This window comes from Cherax quadricarinatus, chromosome 49, assembly GCF_038502225.1.
Source record: "Cherax quadricarinatus isolate ZL_2023a chromosome 49, ASM3850222v1, whole genome shotgun sequence".
Classification (NCBI taxonomy): Eukaryota; Metazoa; Arthropoda; class Malacostraca; order Decapoda; family Parastacidae; genus Cherax; species Cherax quadricarinatus.
The window spans coordinates 16827537-16845045 of NC_091340.1; the positions used below are offsets into that span (position 1 = coordinate 16827537).

The 17509-nt window shown below is 42.1% G+C and overlaps 1 protein-coding gene across 1 annotated transcript in view; it reads right to left on the reverse strand.

Annotated features, from left to right (window-relative positions):
* MED28 (mediator complex subunit 28) overlaps nucleotides 1-17005 on the reverse strand; it is a 92250-nt gene extending 75245 nt beyond the window's left edge. The window contains exons 1-2 of the mRNA XM_053788518.2: nucleotides 16846-17005; nucleotides 6956-7135 (exon numbers count right to left, since the gene is read on the reverse strand). Coding sequence (XP_053644493.1) covers nucleotides 6956-7135; nucleotides 16846-16902 — 237 coding nt within the window. The 5' untranslated portion in view covers nucleotides 16903-17005. The remainder of the gene's footprint in view (nucleotides 1-6955; nucleotides 7136-16845) is intronic.
* Between the last annotated feature and the right edge of the window lie 504 nt (nucleotides 17006-17509).

Sequence of the window (17509 nt, forward strand, 5' to 3'; positions counted from 1 at the left end):
AGATACCATCTCTCAAGCGATCATATGTGAAAAGGCTAGGAAGTTGCATGACAATTTAATTAGAAAAATGCCTGCAACTAGTGATGATGTGAGTGAATTTAAGGCCAGCAAAGGTTGGTTTGAGAGATTTAAGAATCACAGTGGCATACATAGTGTGATAAGGCATGGTGAGGCTGCCAGTTCGGACTACAAAGCGGCTGAAAAATATGTGCAGGAATTCAAGGAGTACATAGACAGTGAAGGACTGAAACCTGAACAAGTGTTTAATTGTGACGAAACAGGCCTGTTTAGGAAGAAAATGGCAAACAGGACGTACATTACTCAGGAGGAAAAGGCACTCCCAGGACATAAGCCTATGAAAGACAGGCTTACTCTGTTGATGTGTGCCAATGCTAGTGGTGATTGCAAAGTGAAGCCTTTATTGGTGTATCACTCTGAAACTCCCAGAGTGTTCAGGAAAAACAATGTCCTCAAGGCTAATTTGTGTGTGCTGTGGAGGGCAAACAGTAAGGCATGGGTCACTAGGGACTTTTTCTATGACTGGTTACACCATGCATTTGCCCCCACTGTGAAAAATTACTTAATTGAAAAGAAATTAGACCTTAAGTGCCTCCTGGCATTAGACAATGCTCCTGGTCATCCTTCAGACGTGGCAGAGCGACTTTCTGCGGAAAAGAGCTTCATTAAGGCCAAGTTTTTGCCTCCTAATACCACTCCTCTCCTGCAGCCCATGGACCAGCAGGTCATTTCCAACTTCAAGAAACTGTATACAAAAGCTATGTTTGAAAGGTGCTTTGTAGTGACCTCAGAAACTCAACTGACTCTAAGAGAGTTTTGGAGAGATCACTTTAGCATCCTCAATTGTGTAAACATTATAGGTAAGGCTTGGGAGGAAGTGACTAAGAGGACCTTGAACTCTGCTTGGAAGAAACTGTGGCCAGAATGTGTAGACAAAAGGGATTTTGAAGGGTTTGACGCTAACCCTGGGAATCCTATGCCAGTTGAGAAATCCAATGTGGCATTGGGGAAGTCCTTGGGGTTGGAGGTTAGTGGGGAGGATGTGGAAGAGTTGGTGGAGGAGGACAATGAAGAACTAACCACTGATGAGCTGCAAGATCATCTTCAACAGCAAGAGGCAACATCCTGAGGAAACTGCTTTGGAGGGGATAAAGAAATTGAGGAAGTTGCCTACTTCAAAGATTAAGGAAATGTGTGCAATGTGGCTTAAAGTGCAAACCTTTTTTGATGAAAATCACTCTCACACAGCTACTGCAAGCCGTGTTGGCAACCTGTACACTGATAATGTTGTGAAACACTTTAGGAATGTCTTAAAGGAACGGGAGGTACAGGCCTCTATGGACAGATATGTTGTGCGACAGAGGTCCAGTGACTCTCAAGCTGGTCCTAGTGGCATTAAAAGAAGAAGGGAAGTAACCCCAGAAAAGGACTTGCCACCTCAAGTCCTAATGGAAGGGGATTCCCCTTCTAAACACTAACACCATCAACACTCTCCCCTCCTCCCATCCCATCAATCATCACCAGATCTTCAATAAAGGTAAGTGTCATGTAACTGTGCATGTCTTCTTCAGTTTGTATGTATTAAAATTAATATTTCATGTGGTAAATTTTTTTTTTTTCATACTTTGGGGTGTCAGGAACGGATTAATTTGATTTCCATTATTTGTTATGCGGAAAATTAATTCGCCTAACAATAATTTCGCCTAACGTTGAGCTCTCAGGAACGGATTAATAGCGTTAGGCGAGAGTCCACTGTCATAATAATAATAATAATAATAATAATAATAATAATAATAATAATAATAATAATAATAATGTATAATAATACAATGGACCCTCGACAACGCTGGCATCTTCTAACAATAAAATCGCATAACGATGCCTTCAAGCATAAAAATTTTGGCCCGACCAACGATGAAATACACGACAAACAACATTAGTCCTAAAAGCGTCCACGTGTCTGTCTGGCCTGAGCGCGCCTTAGCTGCCCTGCCTTCAGTTAGTGTACCAGTGTTTACAAGCCAATGCAGTTACTTCCACTCATAGATTCGGTACATTTTTTATTATCCCCATGTTTTTAGTGCTTGTAACTGGAGATGTCCTGTCTAAGGGCAGTGTGGTGTAAATATTATGCAGAAAATTCGGAGTGTGGAAATTAGGAGAAGGTGTGGAGTTAATAAAAGCATTAGTCAGAGGGCAGAAGAGGGGTTGTTGAGGTGGTTTGGTCATTTAGAGAGAATGGATCAAAGTAGAATGACATGGAAAGCATATAAATCTATAGGGGAAGGAAAGAGGGGTAGGGGTCGTCCTCGAAAGGGTTGGAAAGAGGGGGTAAAGGAGGTTTTGTGGGCGAGGGGCTTGGACTTCCAGCAAGCGTGCATGAGCGTGTTAGATAGGAGTGAATGGAGACGAATGATACTTGGGACCTGACGATCTGTTGGAGTGTGAGCAGGGTAATATTTAGTGAAGGGATTCAGGGAAACCGGTTATTTTCTTATAGTCGGACTTGAGTCCTGGAAATGGGAAGTACAATGCCTGCACTTTAAAGGAGGGGTTTGAGATATTGGTAGTTTGGAGGGATATGTTGTGTATCTTTATACGTATATGCTTCTAAACTGTTGTATTCTGAGCACCTCTGCAAAAGCAGTGATAATGTGTGAGTGTGGTGAAAGTGTTGAACGATGATGAAAGTATTTTCTTTTTGGGGATTTTCTTTCTTTTTTGGGTCACCCTGCCTCGGTGGGAGACGACCGACTTGTTGAAAAAAAAAAAAAAAAAAAAAAAAACTGTTAAATAAGCCACCACGGGCCCAAAGAAAGCATCTAGTACCAACCATGTGGTGAAAAGGGTGAGAATTACAATCGAAATAAGAAGGAATTTTTTTTATTATTTTTTTTTTTAACACACTGGCCGATTCCCACCAAGGCAGGGTGGCCCGAAAAAGAAAAACTTTCATCATTCACTCTATCACTGTCATGCCAGAAGGGTGCTTTACACTACAGTTTATAAAACTGCAACATTAACATCCCTCCTTCACAGTGCAGACACTGTACTTCCCATCTCCAGGACTCAAGTCCGGCCTGCCGGTTTCCCTGAATCCCTTCATGAATGTTACTTTGCTCACACTCCAACAGCACGTCAAGTATTAAAAACCATTTGTCTCCATTCAGTTGTATCATTTACGCTTGTGCATGCTTGTTGAAAGTCCAAGCCCCTCGCACACAAAACCTCCTTTACCCTCTCCCTCCAACCTTTCCTAGGCCAATCCTTACCCTGCCTTCCCTCCACTACAGATTGATACACTCTCGAAGTCATTCTGCTTCATTCCATTCTCTCTACATGTCCGAACCACCTCAACAACCCTTCCTCAGCCCTCTGGACAAGTTTTGGCAATCCCGCACCTCCTCCTAACTTCCAAACTACGAATTCTCTGCATTACATTCACACCACACATTGCCCTCAGACACGACATCTCCTTTGCCTCCAGCCTTCTCCTCGCTGCAAGAGTCATCGCCCATGCTTCACACCCACATAAGAGCGTTGGTAAAACTATACTCTCATGCATTCCCCTCATTGCTTCCAAAGACAAAGTTCTTTGTCTCCAGAGACTCCTAAGTGCACTGCTCACCCTTTTCCCCTCATCAATTCTATGATTCACCTCATCTTTCATAGACCCATCCTAAATATCTGAGTACATTCACCTCCTCCATACTCTCTCCCTCCAATCTGATACCCAATCTTTCATCACCTAATCTTTTTATCCTCATAACCTTACTCTTTCCTATATTCACTTTAATTTTCTTCTTTTACATACCCTACCAAATTCATCCACCAACCTCTGCAACTTCTCTTCAGAATCTCCCAAGAGCACAGTGTCATCAGCAAAAAGCAACTGTGACAACTCCCACTTTATGTTTGAATCTTTACCTTTTAACTCCATGCCTCTTGCCAAGTCCCTTGCATTTACTTCCCTTACAACCCAATCTATAAATATATTGAACAACCACGGTGACATCACACATCCTTGTCTAAGGCCTACTTTTACTGGGAAATAATCTCCCTCTTTCCTACATACTCTAACTTGAGCTTCATTATCCTCATAAAAACTCTTCACTGCTTTCAGTAACCTACCTCCTACACCATACACCTGCAACATCTGCCACATTGCCCCCTATCCACCCTGTCATATGCCTTTTCCAAATCCATGAATGCCACAAAAACCTCTTTAGCCTTATCTGAATACTGTTCATTTATATGTTTCACTGAAAACACTTCGTCTACACACCCCCTACCTTTCCTAAAGCCTCCTTGTTCATCTGCTATCCTACTCTCCGTCTTACTCTACCATACACTTTACCAGGTATACTCAACAGACTTATCCCCCTATAATTTTTGCACTCTCTTTTGTCCCCTTTGCCTTTATACAAAGGAACTATGCATGCTATCTGCCAATCCCTAAGTACCTTACCCTCTTCCATACCCTCTTACCAACAAGTACTCCAAAACTATATCCCCACCTGCTTTTAACATTGCCCATCAATCCCAGCTGCCTTACCCCCTTTCATTCTACCCAATGCCTCACAAACTTCTCCCACACTCACAACTGGCTCTTCCTGACTCCTACAAGATGTTATTCCTCCTTGCCCTATACACGAAATCACAGCTTCCCTATCTTCATCAACATTTAACAATTCCTCAAAATATTCCCTCCATCTTCCCAATACCTCTAACTCTCCATTTAATAACTCTCCTCTCCTATTTTTAACTGACAAATCCATTTGTTCTCTAGGCTTCCTCAGCTTGTTAATCTCACTCCAAAACTTTTTCTTATTTTCAACAAAATTTGTTGATAACATCTCACCCACTCTCTCATTTGCTCTCTTTTTACATTGCTTCACCACTCTCTTAACCTCTCTCTTTTTCTCCATATACTCTTCCTTCCTTGTACATGTACGTGTAGTAAATAAAGATATTATTATTATTATTAATATTATTATTGTTATTATTATTATTATTATTTTCTCAGTTGTTTGTTGGGTTATCTTACTGAAACTTGGGCAATGTATGATGGAAAGATACTTCTTCACGTACACCAAAAATGAAAGAAATCAGACCATAAATAGCGGAGTTCACTTCTCAGCCATTAGCGGTATATATAATATACCGCTTAGCGGTATATATAATATACCGCTTAGCGGTGTATTTTTGTATGGCTGTTATGGTTATATTCTCATTTTTTCGGTCTCATTTGATAGAATGAAAGATATATTACAGAAATAGATATGATTTTGATTGCTTTCATGACAAAAAGTACCTTGAAATTGCGCTCACAGTAGTGAAAATGTTCTATTCTTTAGTGAAGCTCAAGAGTAAACAAATGGCGTCACCGTCCAATACCTGTCTGCCTGCCAGCCCAAATTCCAGTACGGAGCCAAGAATGGATTGACATTATTTATACAAGTATTACAATAATGCAGTAGTCTGCATAACAGTAAATCTTCTATTTTTTTGTGAATAAAAATTCCAAATGGTAAGCAAGAGTAATATAAGAGGGGCCTGTAGCCTTGACTAATGAACAGAGAAAATGTTATTTTAGTGCCAGGAATGTCTGCATTGTTTATTCTGGATCCTATTTTGAAATTGGCATCTGTTGAAATTTGTGTGAAATTGGCCAAATTGCCAATTTCTGACCACTTTATTGGGTAGTTGAAATAAGTGAATGGGTGGTTTCTTGTACTCAGTTGAAAGACTAGAAGTAAGTTTATTCAGGTATACACAAATACAGTTACATAGATTATCATACATAGCAGTGTATGTATAGAGAACCTAGGATAACCCAGAAAAGTCAAACAAAGTGACTTATTTCCAGTACCTGGCTTGGGCTTGCCATATATGATTTTTGGTAAATATTTTTTTTTTCTCGGTTGTTTGTTGGGCTATCTCATTGAAACTTGGGCAATGTATGATGGAAAGATGCTTCTTAACGTACAACAAAAATAAAAAAGACAGATGATAAATAAGGGAGTTCACTTCTCAGCCATTTGCCGCCTCTTTGCAGTATATTTTCGAAAGATTTTTATGGTTGTATTCTCATTTTTTGGACTCATTTGATAGAATGGAAGATATATTACAGAAATAGACATGATTTTGATTGCTTTCATAATGAAAAGTGCCTTGAAATTGAGCTCAAAGTAGCGGAAATGTTCGATTTTTGCCGATGTTCAATGAACTGTGTAAGTCAAGTTGGTTAATTTTATTAAGTGTATTCTAACCTAACCACTCTGTAATTCGGCAAACTCAGTAATCCGGTACACTACAGATCCCAATGATGCCGGATTTGTGATGGAGGACCTGTACCAACAACTCAGTACACTGTTTACCTCACCATGGAAGCATTTTTCTCGTGTTTTGCTTACATTTTGTAGAGTTATTTTGCCAAATTTCTTTTTTCTAACCATGGGTCCCAAGAAAGAAAGTGCAAAGGACAGTGTTGAGAAGAAAAAGATGATGTCCATGGAATTAAAGCATGAAATCATAGATAAACAAGCGAGGTGTGCGGGTTGTAGGTTGAGGGGGAAGCTCGCTCGTAACTTGGATGTTGGCTCGTAACTTAGTGCAAAAAATCGACCGAGTGACAGCTCATATCTCAAAAAACTCATATGTTGGGACACTCGTAAGTTGAGGTTCCACTGTAGTCTTAAGTATTAGGTTAAGTCTGCCCGAAATGCCCTGGCATGATAGTGGCTTTCTTTGTACCAGTCTAATTATGAAATGTAAACACACATTGTAACCTTTAAAAAAGAAAAACTTTTTTGTTTGTTGTTGTTTGCTGATTATCATATATTACTGTACTGTATATGCTACAATACATGAAAAACCTTTAGATTAAATTGGTAGTTGTATTCCTGGCTGCTTTACTGTACTGTAGTGTACTTACCTCCAAGAGAATTAGCTCTGGCTTCTGGATTGACAATAAATAGCGTTTTTGCAAAAAAAATGCCTCCATTTGTCTAGCTAAGTCCAGGAAGCGTTGCCCACTTGATTCAGCATTTGTTCTCAGTTCTTCTTGATTGACTGCATTAAAACTATCTTCCTTGGTGAGAGGGGCCATGCAGTTCTGAAAGAAATACAGCTGTCAGCTTTAAAGAAAAGTTTTGATTTTATTTATTTATTTATTAACACATTGGCTGATTCCCATCAAGAAAGGGTGGCCGGAAAAAGAAAAACTTCAACACCATTCACTCTATCACTGTCTTGCCAGAGGGGTGCTTTGCACTACAGTTTATAAAACTGCAACATTAACACCCCTCCTTCACAGTGCAGACACTGTACTTCCCATCTCCAGGACTCAAGTCCGGCCTGCTGGTTTCCCTGAATCCCTTCATAAATGTTACTTTGCTCACACTCCAACAGCACGTCAAGTATTAAAAACCATTAGTCTCCATTCACTCCTATCAAATACGCTCACGCATGCTTGCTGGAAGTCCAAGCCCCTCGCACACAAAACCTCCTTTACCCCCTCCCTCCAGCCTTTCCTAGGCCGACCCCTACCCCCACCTTCCCTCCACTACAGATTGATACACTCTCAAAGTCATTCTGTTTTGTTCCATTCTCTCTACATGTCCGAACCACCTCAACAACCCTTCCTCAGCCCTCTGGACAACAGTTTTGGCAATCCCGCACCTCCTCCTAACTTCCAAACTACGAATTCTCTGCATCATATTCACACCACACACTGCTCTCAGACATGATATCTCCACTGCCTCCAGCCTTCTCCTCGCTGCAACATTCATCACCCATGCTTCACACCCATATAAGAGCGCTGGTAAAAGTATACTCTCGTACATTCCCCTCTTTGCTTCCAAGGACAAAGTTCTTTGTCTCCACAGCCTCCTAAGTGCACTGCTCACCCTTTTTCCCTCATCAATTCTATGATTCACCTCATCTTTCATAGACCCATCCGCTGACACGTCCACTCCTAAATATCTGAATATATTAACCTCCTCCATACTCTCTCCCTCCAATCTTATATCCAATCTTTCATCACCTAATCTTTTTATCCTCATAACCTTACTCTTTCCCATATTCACTTTTAATTCTCTGCTTTTATATACCCTACCAAATTCATCCGCCAACCTCTGCAACTTCTCTTCAGAATTCCCCAAGAGCACAGTGTCATCAGCAAAAAGCAACTGTGACAACTCCCACTTTATGTTTGATTCTTTATCTTTTAACTCCATGCCTCTTGCCAAGACCCTTGCATTCACTTCTCTTACAACCCTATCTATAAATACATTGAACAACCACAGTGACATCACACATCCTTGTCTAAGACCTTCTTTTACTGGGAAATAATCTCCCTCTTTTCTTCTTACTCTAACCTGAGCCTAACTATCCTCGTAAAAACTCTCTGTCTTACTCTTAATTCTTTCAATAATAACTCTACCATACACTTTACCAGGTATATTCAACAGACTTACCCCAATATAATTTTTGCACTCTTTTTTGTCTCCTTTGCCTTTATACAAAGGAACTATGCATGCTCTCTGCCAATCCCTAGGTACCTTACCCTCTTCCATATATTTATTAAATAATAGCACCAACCACTCCAAAACTATAGCCCCACCTGCTTTTAACATTTCTATCTTTATCCCATCAATCCCAGCTGCCTTACCCCCTTTCATTCTACCCACTGCCTCATGAACTTCTTCCACACTCACAACTGGCTCTTTCTCATTCCTACAAGATGTTATTCCTCCTTGCCCTATACACAAAATCACAGCTTCCCTATCTTCATCATTTAACAATTCCTCTAAATATTCCCTCCACATTTTTAAACCTACCCCATACATCTTCGACCCCATTGCTTATACTCTCACTAGCCCATCTATCCTCCAATAGTTGTTTATATCTTACCCTAACTGCCTCCTCTTTTAGTTTATAAACCTTCACCTCTCTCTCTTACCTGATGCTTCTATTTTCCTTGTATCCCATCTACCTTTTACACTCACTGTAGGTACAACTAAAAAGTGATCTGATATATAAGAACATAAGAGTGGAGGAACACTGCAGAAGGCCTACTGGCCCATGCAAGGCAAGTCCTTATCAAAACGACCTCTATCCAAAGCTACTCAAGAATTTGCTCCTGTACCCAATGACACCAATCAAACCCAGCCCCTCCCACTCATAAGAACATAAGAATGGAGGAACACTGCAGAAGGCCTACTGGCCCATGCAAGGCAGGTCCTTATCAAAACGACCTCTATCTTAAGTTACCCAAGAAATAACTCCCATACCCAATGACACAAATCAAACCCAGCCCCTCCCACTCATATATTTGTCCAGTCTCTTCTTAAAGCTACCCAAGGTCCTAGCCTCTATCACCCCACTGGGAAGACTGTTCCACGCATCTACAACTCTGTTAGAAAACCAATACAGTGGACCCCCGCATACCGTTGGCATCACATAACGTTAAATCCGCATACCGATGCGTTTTATCGCTAAGATTTTGCCTCGCATACCGCTAAAAAACCCGCTCAACGCTATTCATCCGAGACGCATCTATGTGAGGCCTGAGCCAGCCTCACATGTTCCACTGGTGGCATTGTTTACCAGCCAGCCTCCGCGGTAACATCCAAGCATACAATCGGAACATTTCGTATTATTACAGAGTTTTTGGTGATTTTATCTGCAAAATAGTGACCATGGGCCCCAAGAAAGCTTCTAGTGCCAACCCTGTGGTAAAAAGGGTGAGAAATATTATCGAAATACTGTGGTACCATGGTCAACTGCTGATGCTGCTGCTGCTGTAGCACTGTCAGCTGCTGCTGCTGCTGTAGTACCGTCAGCTGTTGCTGCTGCTGTACCACCGTCAGCTGCTGCTGCTGCTGCTGTAGTACCGTCTGCTGGTGCTGTAGCACCGTCTGCTGCTGCTGTAGCACTGTCAGCTGCTGCTGTAGCACTGTCAGCTGCTGCTGCTGCTGCTGTAGCACCGTTGTTGGTGTGGCTTATTGAGAATACCAAGAAACAATTAACCCCAGAGGGTTAGCCACCCAGGATAACCCAAAAAAGTCAGTGTCATCGAAGACTGTAACTTATTTCCATTGGGGTCCTTAATCTTGTCTCCCAGGATGCAACCCACACCAGTCAACTAACACCCAGGTGAACAGGGAAAAATGCCTGGAACTAGTGCTCATATTGGTGAATTTAAAGCCAGCAAAGGTTGGTTTGAGAGATTTAAGAATCGTAGTGGCATACACAGTGTGATAAGGCCTGTTCTGGAAGAAAATGCCAAACAGGACCTACAGTACTCAGGAGGAAAAGGCACTCCCAGGACACAGTGTCTCATCAGTCATTGCTGCATCTTCAATAAAGGTAAGTGTCATTTATTCTTCATTTAGTAGAGTAGTACATGCACAATATATATTGTGCATGTACTACTCTACTATTGTGCATGTATCCTTCTCTTTGTGTGTAGGAAAATGTATATTTCATGTGGTAAAATTTTTTTTTTCATACTTTTGGGTGTCTTGCACGGATTAATTTGATTTCCATTATTTCTTATGGGGAAAATTCATTCGCATAACGATAATTTCGCATAACAATGAGCTCTCAGGAACGGATTAATATCGTTATGCGGGGGTCCACTGTACTTACCTACATCCTTTCTAAATCTAAATTTATCCAACGTAAATCCATTATTTCTGGTTTTTACCTGGTTCGACACCCTCAGTACTTTATTAATATCTCCCTTATTTATGCCCGTCATCACCTTATACACTTCAATGATATCTCCCCTCATTCTACGCCTCTCCAGAGAGTAGAGATTCAAGGCTTTAAGTCTATCTTCATACGGGAGGTTCCTTACACAGTAAATCATTTTAGTCATTCTTCTCTGTATGTTCTCTAATGAGTCTATGTCCATCCTGTAGTAAGGGGACCAAAACTAAGCAGCATAATCTAAATGAGGCCTCACTAGTGATGTATAGAGCTGTAAAATAACTTTTGGACTTCTGTTACTTATACTTCTTGAGGTAAGTCCAAGTAATCTGTTGGCCTTGTTGCGCACACTAAGGCACTGCTGTCTTTGCTTTAGATTTCTGCTTACCATGACTCCCAAGTCTTCTTCACATTCTGTATGATCAAGCTCTACTTCACCTAGATTATAGCTTCGAGGGTTATTTTCATTACCAAGGGCTAGTACCTTACACTTATCCACATTGAACTTCATCTGCCATTTTTCAGACCAAGAGATTAATTTGTCCAAATTCTCCTGGAGTTCATTGCTATCCTCCTCAGAGTGAATTATACGGCCTATCTTTGTATCATCATCATATATTTGTCCAATCTCTTTTTAAAGCCACCCAAGGTCCTAGCCTTGATCACCCTACTGGGAAGATTGTTCCACGCATCCGCAACTCTGTTAGAAAACCAGTACTTACTTATGTCCTTTCTAAATCTAAATTTTTCCTACTTAAATCCATTATTTCTGGTTCTTACCTGGTTCGACACCCTCAGTACTTTATTAATATCTCCTTTGTTTATGCCCATCATCCACTTATACACTTCAATGATATCTCCCCTCATTCTATGTCTCTCCAGAGAGTGGAGATTTAAGGCTTTAAGTCTATCTTCATACAGGAGACTCCTTACACAGTAAATCATTTTAGTCATTCTTCTCTGTATGTTCTCCAACGAGTCTATATCCATCCTGTAGTAAGGAGACCAAAACTGAGTGGCATAATCTAAATGAGGTCTCACTAGTGAGGTATAAAGCTCTAAAATAACTTTTGGACTTCTGTTACTAATACTTATAGAGATAAATCCTAGTAATCTGTTAGCCTTGTTACGCACACTAAAGCACTGCTGTCTTGGCTTTAGATTTCTGCTTACCATGACTCCCAAGTCTTTTTCACATTCTGTATGATCAAGCTCTACTTCACCTGTGGCCCCTCTATAAACATGTACATACATCCTGAAGTCTACTCAACAGTCTTTTATCTACCAATACATAGTCCAACAAACTACAGTGGAACCTCGCCTTACGAATGCCCCACTATGCAAATTTTTCAGGATACAAACAGTCACTCGATTGATTTTTTGTTTCTGGATATGAACGAAATTTCAGGATGTGAACTTCCCCCTCAAGGGAGGTTCCTCGGTGAGGGGCTCTTGATCAAGGGAATTGGATCTGTGCACCACTTCCTTAAATTAATAATAATAATTATTATTATTACAATACATACGTACTAATAATAATACACTGCAGCAGGCCTGTTGGCCCATACTAGGTAGTTCCTTCACAATCCATCCCACTAACAGAATATTTGCCCAACTCAATTTTTGACGTTACCCAAGTAATAAGCTTTAAAAATCCTATTTACTCACTTGCAAGTCCCACTCAAATCCAACCCCTCTCACTCATGTATTTATCCAACCTAAGTTTGAAACTACCCAAGGTTTTAGCTTTGATAGTACCCTGGGTAGCTTTAAAAAGAGATTGGACACATATATGAGTGGGAGGTGATGGGTATGATTGGTGTCATAGGTACATAATAACATTAGAAAGGAGGAACACTGCAGTAGGCTTGTTGGCCCATACTAGGCAAGTCCTTCACAGATCCAACCCACTAACAGAATAAACGTACCCAAGCAATAAGCGTTGACAATTCTATTTACTCATCTTGACTGTGTATTAATGGAGTTACAGGAAGCTGACATCAAAGAAATGCTGAACACTGACAATGATGCACCTGTTGTGCATTCCTAGAGTGATGGTGAAATTAGATTAATTGTGATATATAAATAAGCTGTAGAGTTGATTATTTTTTTTTTTTTATTATCACACCGGCCGATTCCCACCAAGGCAGGGTGGCCCGAAAAAGAAAAACTTTCACCATCATTCACTCCATCACTGTCTTGCCAGAAGGGTGCTTTACACTACAGTTTTTAAACTGCAACATTAACACCCCTCCTTCAGAGTGCAGGCACTGTACTTCCCATCTCCAGGACTCAAGTCCGGCCTGCCGGTTTCCCTGAATCCCTTCATAAATGTTACTTTGCTCACACTCCAACAGCACGTCAAGTATTAAAAACCATTTGTCTCCATTCACTCCTATCAAACACGCTCACGCATGCCTGCTGGAAGTCCAAGCCCCTCGCACACAAAACCTCCTTTACCCCCTCCCTCCAACCCTTCCTAGGCCGACCCCTACCCCGCCTTCCTTCCACTACAGACTGATACACTCTTGAAGTCATTCTGTTTCGCTCCATTCTCTCTACATGTCCGAACCACCTCAACAACCCTTCCTCAGCCCTCTGGACAACAGTTTTGGTAATCCCGCACCTCCTCCTAACTTCCAAACTACGAATTCTCTGCATTATATTCACACCACACATTGCCCTCAGACATGACATCTCCACTGCCTCCAGCCTTCTCCTCGCTGCAACATTCATCACCCATGCTTCACACCCATATAAGAGCGTTGGTAAAACTATACTCTCATACATTCCCCTCTTTGCCTCCAAGGACAAAGTTCTTTGTCTCCACAGACTCCTAAGTGCACCACTCACTCTTTTTCCCTCATCAATTCTATGATTCACCTCATCTTTCATAGACCCATCCGCTGACACGTCCACTCCCAAATATCTGAATACGTTCACCTCCTCCATACTCTCTCCCTCCAATCTGATATTCAATCTTTCATCACCTAATCTTTTTGTTATCCTCATAACCTTACTCTTTCCTGTATTCACCTTTAATTTTCTTCTTTTGCACACCCTACCAAATTCATCCACCAATCTCTGCAACTTCTCTTCAGAATCTCCCAAGAGCACAGTGTCATCAGCAAAGAGCAGCTGTGACAACTCCCACTTTGTGTGTGATTCTTTATCTTTTAACTCCACGCCTCTTGCCAAGACCCTCGCATTTACTTCTCTTACAACCCCATCTATAAATATATTAAACAACCACGGTGACATCACACATCCTTGTCTAAGGCCTACTTTTACTGGGAAAAAATTCCCCTCTTTCCTACATACTCTAACTTGAGCCTCACTATCCTCGTAAAAACTCTTCACTGCTTTCAGTAACCTACCTCCTACACCATACACTTGCAACATCTGCCACATTGCCCCCCTATCCACCCTGTCATACGCCTTTTCCAAATCCATAAATGCCACAAAGACCTCTTTAGCCTTATCTAAATACTGTTCACTTATATGTTTCACTGTAAACACCTGGTCCACACACCCCCTACCTTTCCTAAAGCCTCCTTGTTCATCTGCTATCCTATTCTCCGTCTTACTCTTAATTCTTTCAATTATAACTCTACCATACACTTTACCAGGTACACTCAACAGACTTATCCCCCTATAATTTTTGCACTCTCTTTTATCCCCTTTGCCTTTATACAAAGGAACTATGCATGCTCTCTGCCAATCCCTAGGTACCTTACCCTCTTCCATACATTTATTAAATAATTGCACCAACCACTCCAAAACTATATCCCCACCTGCTTTTAACATTTCTATCTTTATCCCATCAATCCCGGCTGCCTTACCCCCTTTCATTTTACCTACTGCCTCACGAACTTCCCCCACACTCACAACTGACTCTTCCTCACTCCTACAAGATGTTATTCCTCCTTGCCCTATACACGAAATCACAGCTTCCCTATCTTCATCAACATTTAACAATTCCTCAAAATATTCCTTCCATCTTCCCAATACCTCTAACTCTCCATTTAATAACTCTCCTCTCCTATTTTTAACTGACAAATCCATTTGTTCTCTAGGCTTTCTTAACTTGTTAATCTCACTCCAAAACTTTTTCTTATTTTCAACAAAATTTGTTGATAACATCTCACCCACTCTCTCATTTGCTCTCTTTTTACATTGCTTCACCACTCTCTTAACTTCTCTCTTTTTCTCCATATACTCTTCCCTCCTTGCATCACTTCTACTTTGTAAAAACTTCTCATATGCTAACTTTTTCTCCCTTACTAACAGCACCTACACTTAGGTAACAGCACCTGCACTTAGGTAACAGCACCTGCACTTAGGTAACAGCACCTGCACTTAGGTAACAGCACCTGCACTTAGGTAACAGCACCTACACTTAGGTAACAGCTCCTGCACTTAGGTAACAGCACCTGCACTTAGGTAACAGCACCTACACTTAGGTAACAGCACCTGCACTTAGGTAACAGCACCTGCACTTATGTAACAGCACCTACACTTAGGTAACAGCACCTCCACTTAGGTAACAGCACCTCCACTTAGGTAACAGCATATCCACTTAGGTAACAGCACCTGCACTTAGGTAACAGCACCTGCACTTAGGTAACAGCACCTGCACTTAGGTAACAGCACTGCACTTAGGTAGCAGCACCTCCACTTAGGAAACAGCACCTCCACTTAGGTAACAGCACCTCCACTTAGGTAACAGCACCTCTACTTAGGTAACAGCACCTCCACTTAGGTAACAGCACCTCCACTTAGGTAACAGCACCTCCACTTAGGTAACAGCACCTCCACTTAGGTAACAGCACCTGCACTTAGGTAACAGCACCTCCACTTAGGTAACAGCACCTCTACTTAGGTAACAGCACCTCTACTTAGGTAACAACACCTCCACTTAGGTAACAGCACCTCCACTTAGGTAACAGCACCTCCAATTAGTTAACAGCACCTCCACTTAGGTAACAGCACCTACACTTAGGTAACAGCACCTACACTTAGGTAACAGCACCTACACTTAGGTAACAGCACCTCCACTTAGGTAACAGCACCTACACTTTGGTAACAGCACCTACACTTAGGTAACAGCACCTCCACTTAGGTAACAGCACCTGCACTTAGGTAACAGCACATCCACTTAGGTAACAGCACCTACACTTAGTTAACAGCACCTCCACTTAGGTAACAGCACCTGCACTTAGGTAACAGCACCTGCACTTAGGTAACAGCACCTGCACTTGGGTAACAGCATATCCACTTAGGTAACAGCACATCCACTTAGTTAACAGCACCTCCACTTAGGTAACAGCACCTCCACTTAGGTAACAGCACATCCACTTAGGTAACAGCACCTACACTTAGGTAACAGCACCTGCACTTAGGTAACAGCACCTGCACTTAGGTAACAGCACATCCACTTAGGTAACAGCACATCCACTTAGTTAACAGCACCTCCACTTAGGTAACAGCACCTGCACTTAGGTAACAGCACCTCCACTTAGGTAACAGCACATCCACTTAGTTAACAGCACCTCCACTTAGATAACAGCACCTCCACTTAGGTAACAGCACCTCCACTTAGGTAATAGCTCCTCCACTTAGGTAACAGCACCTCCACTTAGGTAACAGCACCTCCACTTAGGTAACAGCACCTCCACTTAGGTAACAGCACCTCCACTTAGTTAACAGCACCTCCATTTAGTTAACAGCACCTCCACTTAGTTAACAGCTCGTCCACTTAGGTAACAGCACCTCCACTTAGGTAACATCACCTACACTTAGGTAACAGCACCTCCACTTAGTTAACAGCACCTCCACTTAGGTAACAGCACCTCCACTTAGGTAACAGCACCTCCACTTAGGTAACAGCACCTCCACTTAGGTAACAGCACCTCCACTTAGGTAACAGCACCTTCACTTAGGTAACACCACCTCCACTTAGTTAACAGCACCTCCACTTAGGTAACAGCACCTCCACTTAGGTAACAGCACCTCCACTTAGGTAACAGCACCTCCACTTGGGTAACAGCTCCTCCATCCTACTGCCAGTCGTGGACAGCCTCACTAACTTATTAATATTAACGTCACCTGAAAAGCTTCTTCAAATTCATCAAAAATGTTTCCTGGGGTTGGCGTGGCTGCCATGTTGTTGTTGTTGGTATATAAGGTCACTCTCCAGCCTACAATCCTTTCACACACTCTCTCCAGCCTACACTCCTCTCACTCTCTCTCCAGCCTACACTCCTCACTCTACAGCCTACACTCCTCACTCTCTCCAGCCTACACTCCTCACTCTACAGCCTACACTCCTCACTCTCTCCAGCCTACACTGCTCACTTTCTCTCCAGCCTATACTCCTGACTACAGCCTACACTCCTCACTCTCTCCAGCCTGCACTCCTCACTCTCCAGCCTACACCTCACTTTCTCTCCAGCCTACACTCCTGACTCTACAGCCTACACTCCTCACTCTCTCCAGCCTGCACTCCTCACTCTCCAGCCTTCACTCCTCACTTTCTCTCCAGCCTACACTCCTCACTTTCTCTCCAGCCTACACTCCTCACTTTCTCTCCAGCCTACACTCCTGACTACAGCCTACACTCCTCACTCTCTCCAGCCTACACTCCTCACTCTACAGCCTACACTCCTCACTGTCTCCATCCTGCACTCCTCACTCTCCAGCCTACACTCCTCACTTTCTCTCCAGCCTACACTCCTGACTCTACAGCCTACACTCCTCACTGTCTCCATCC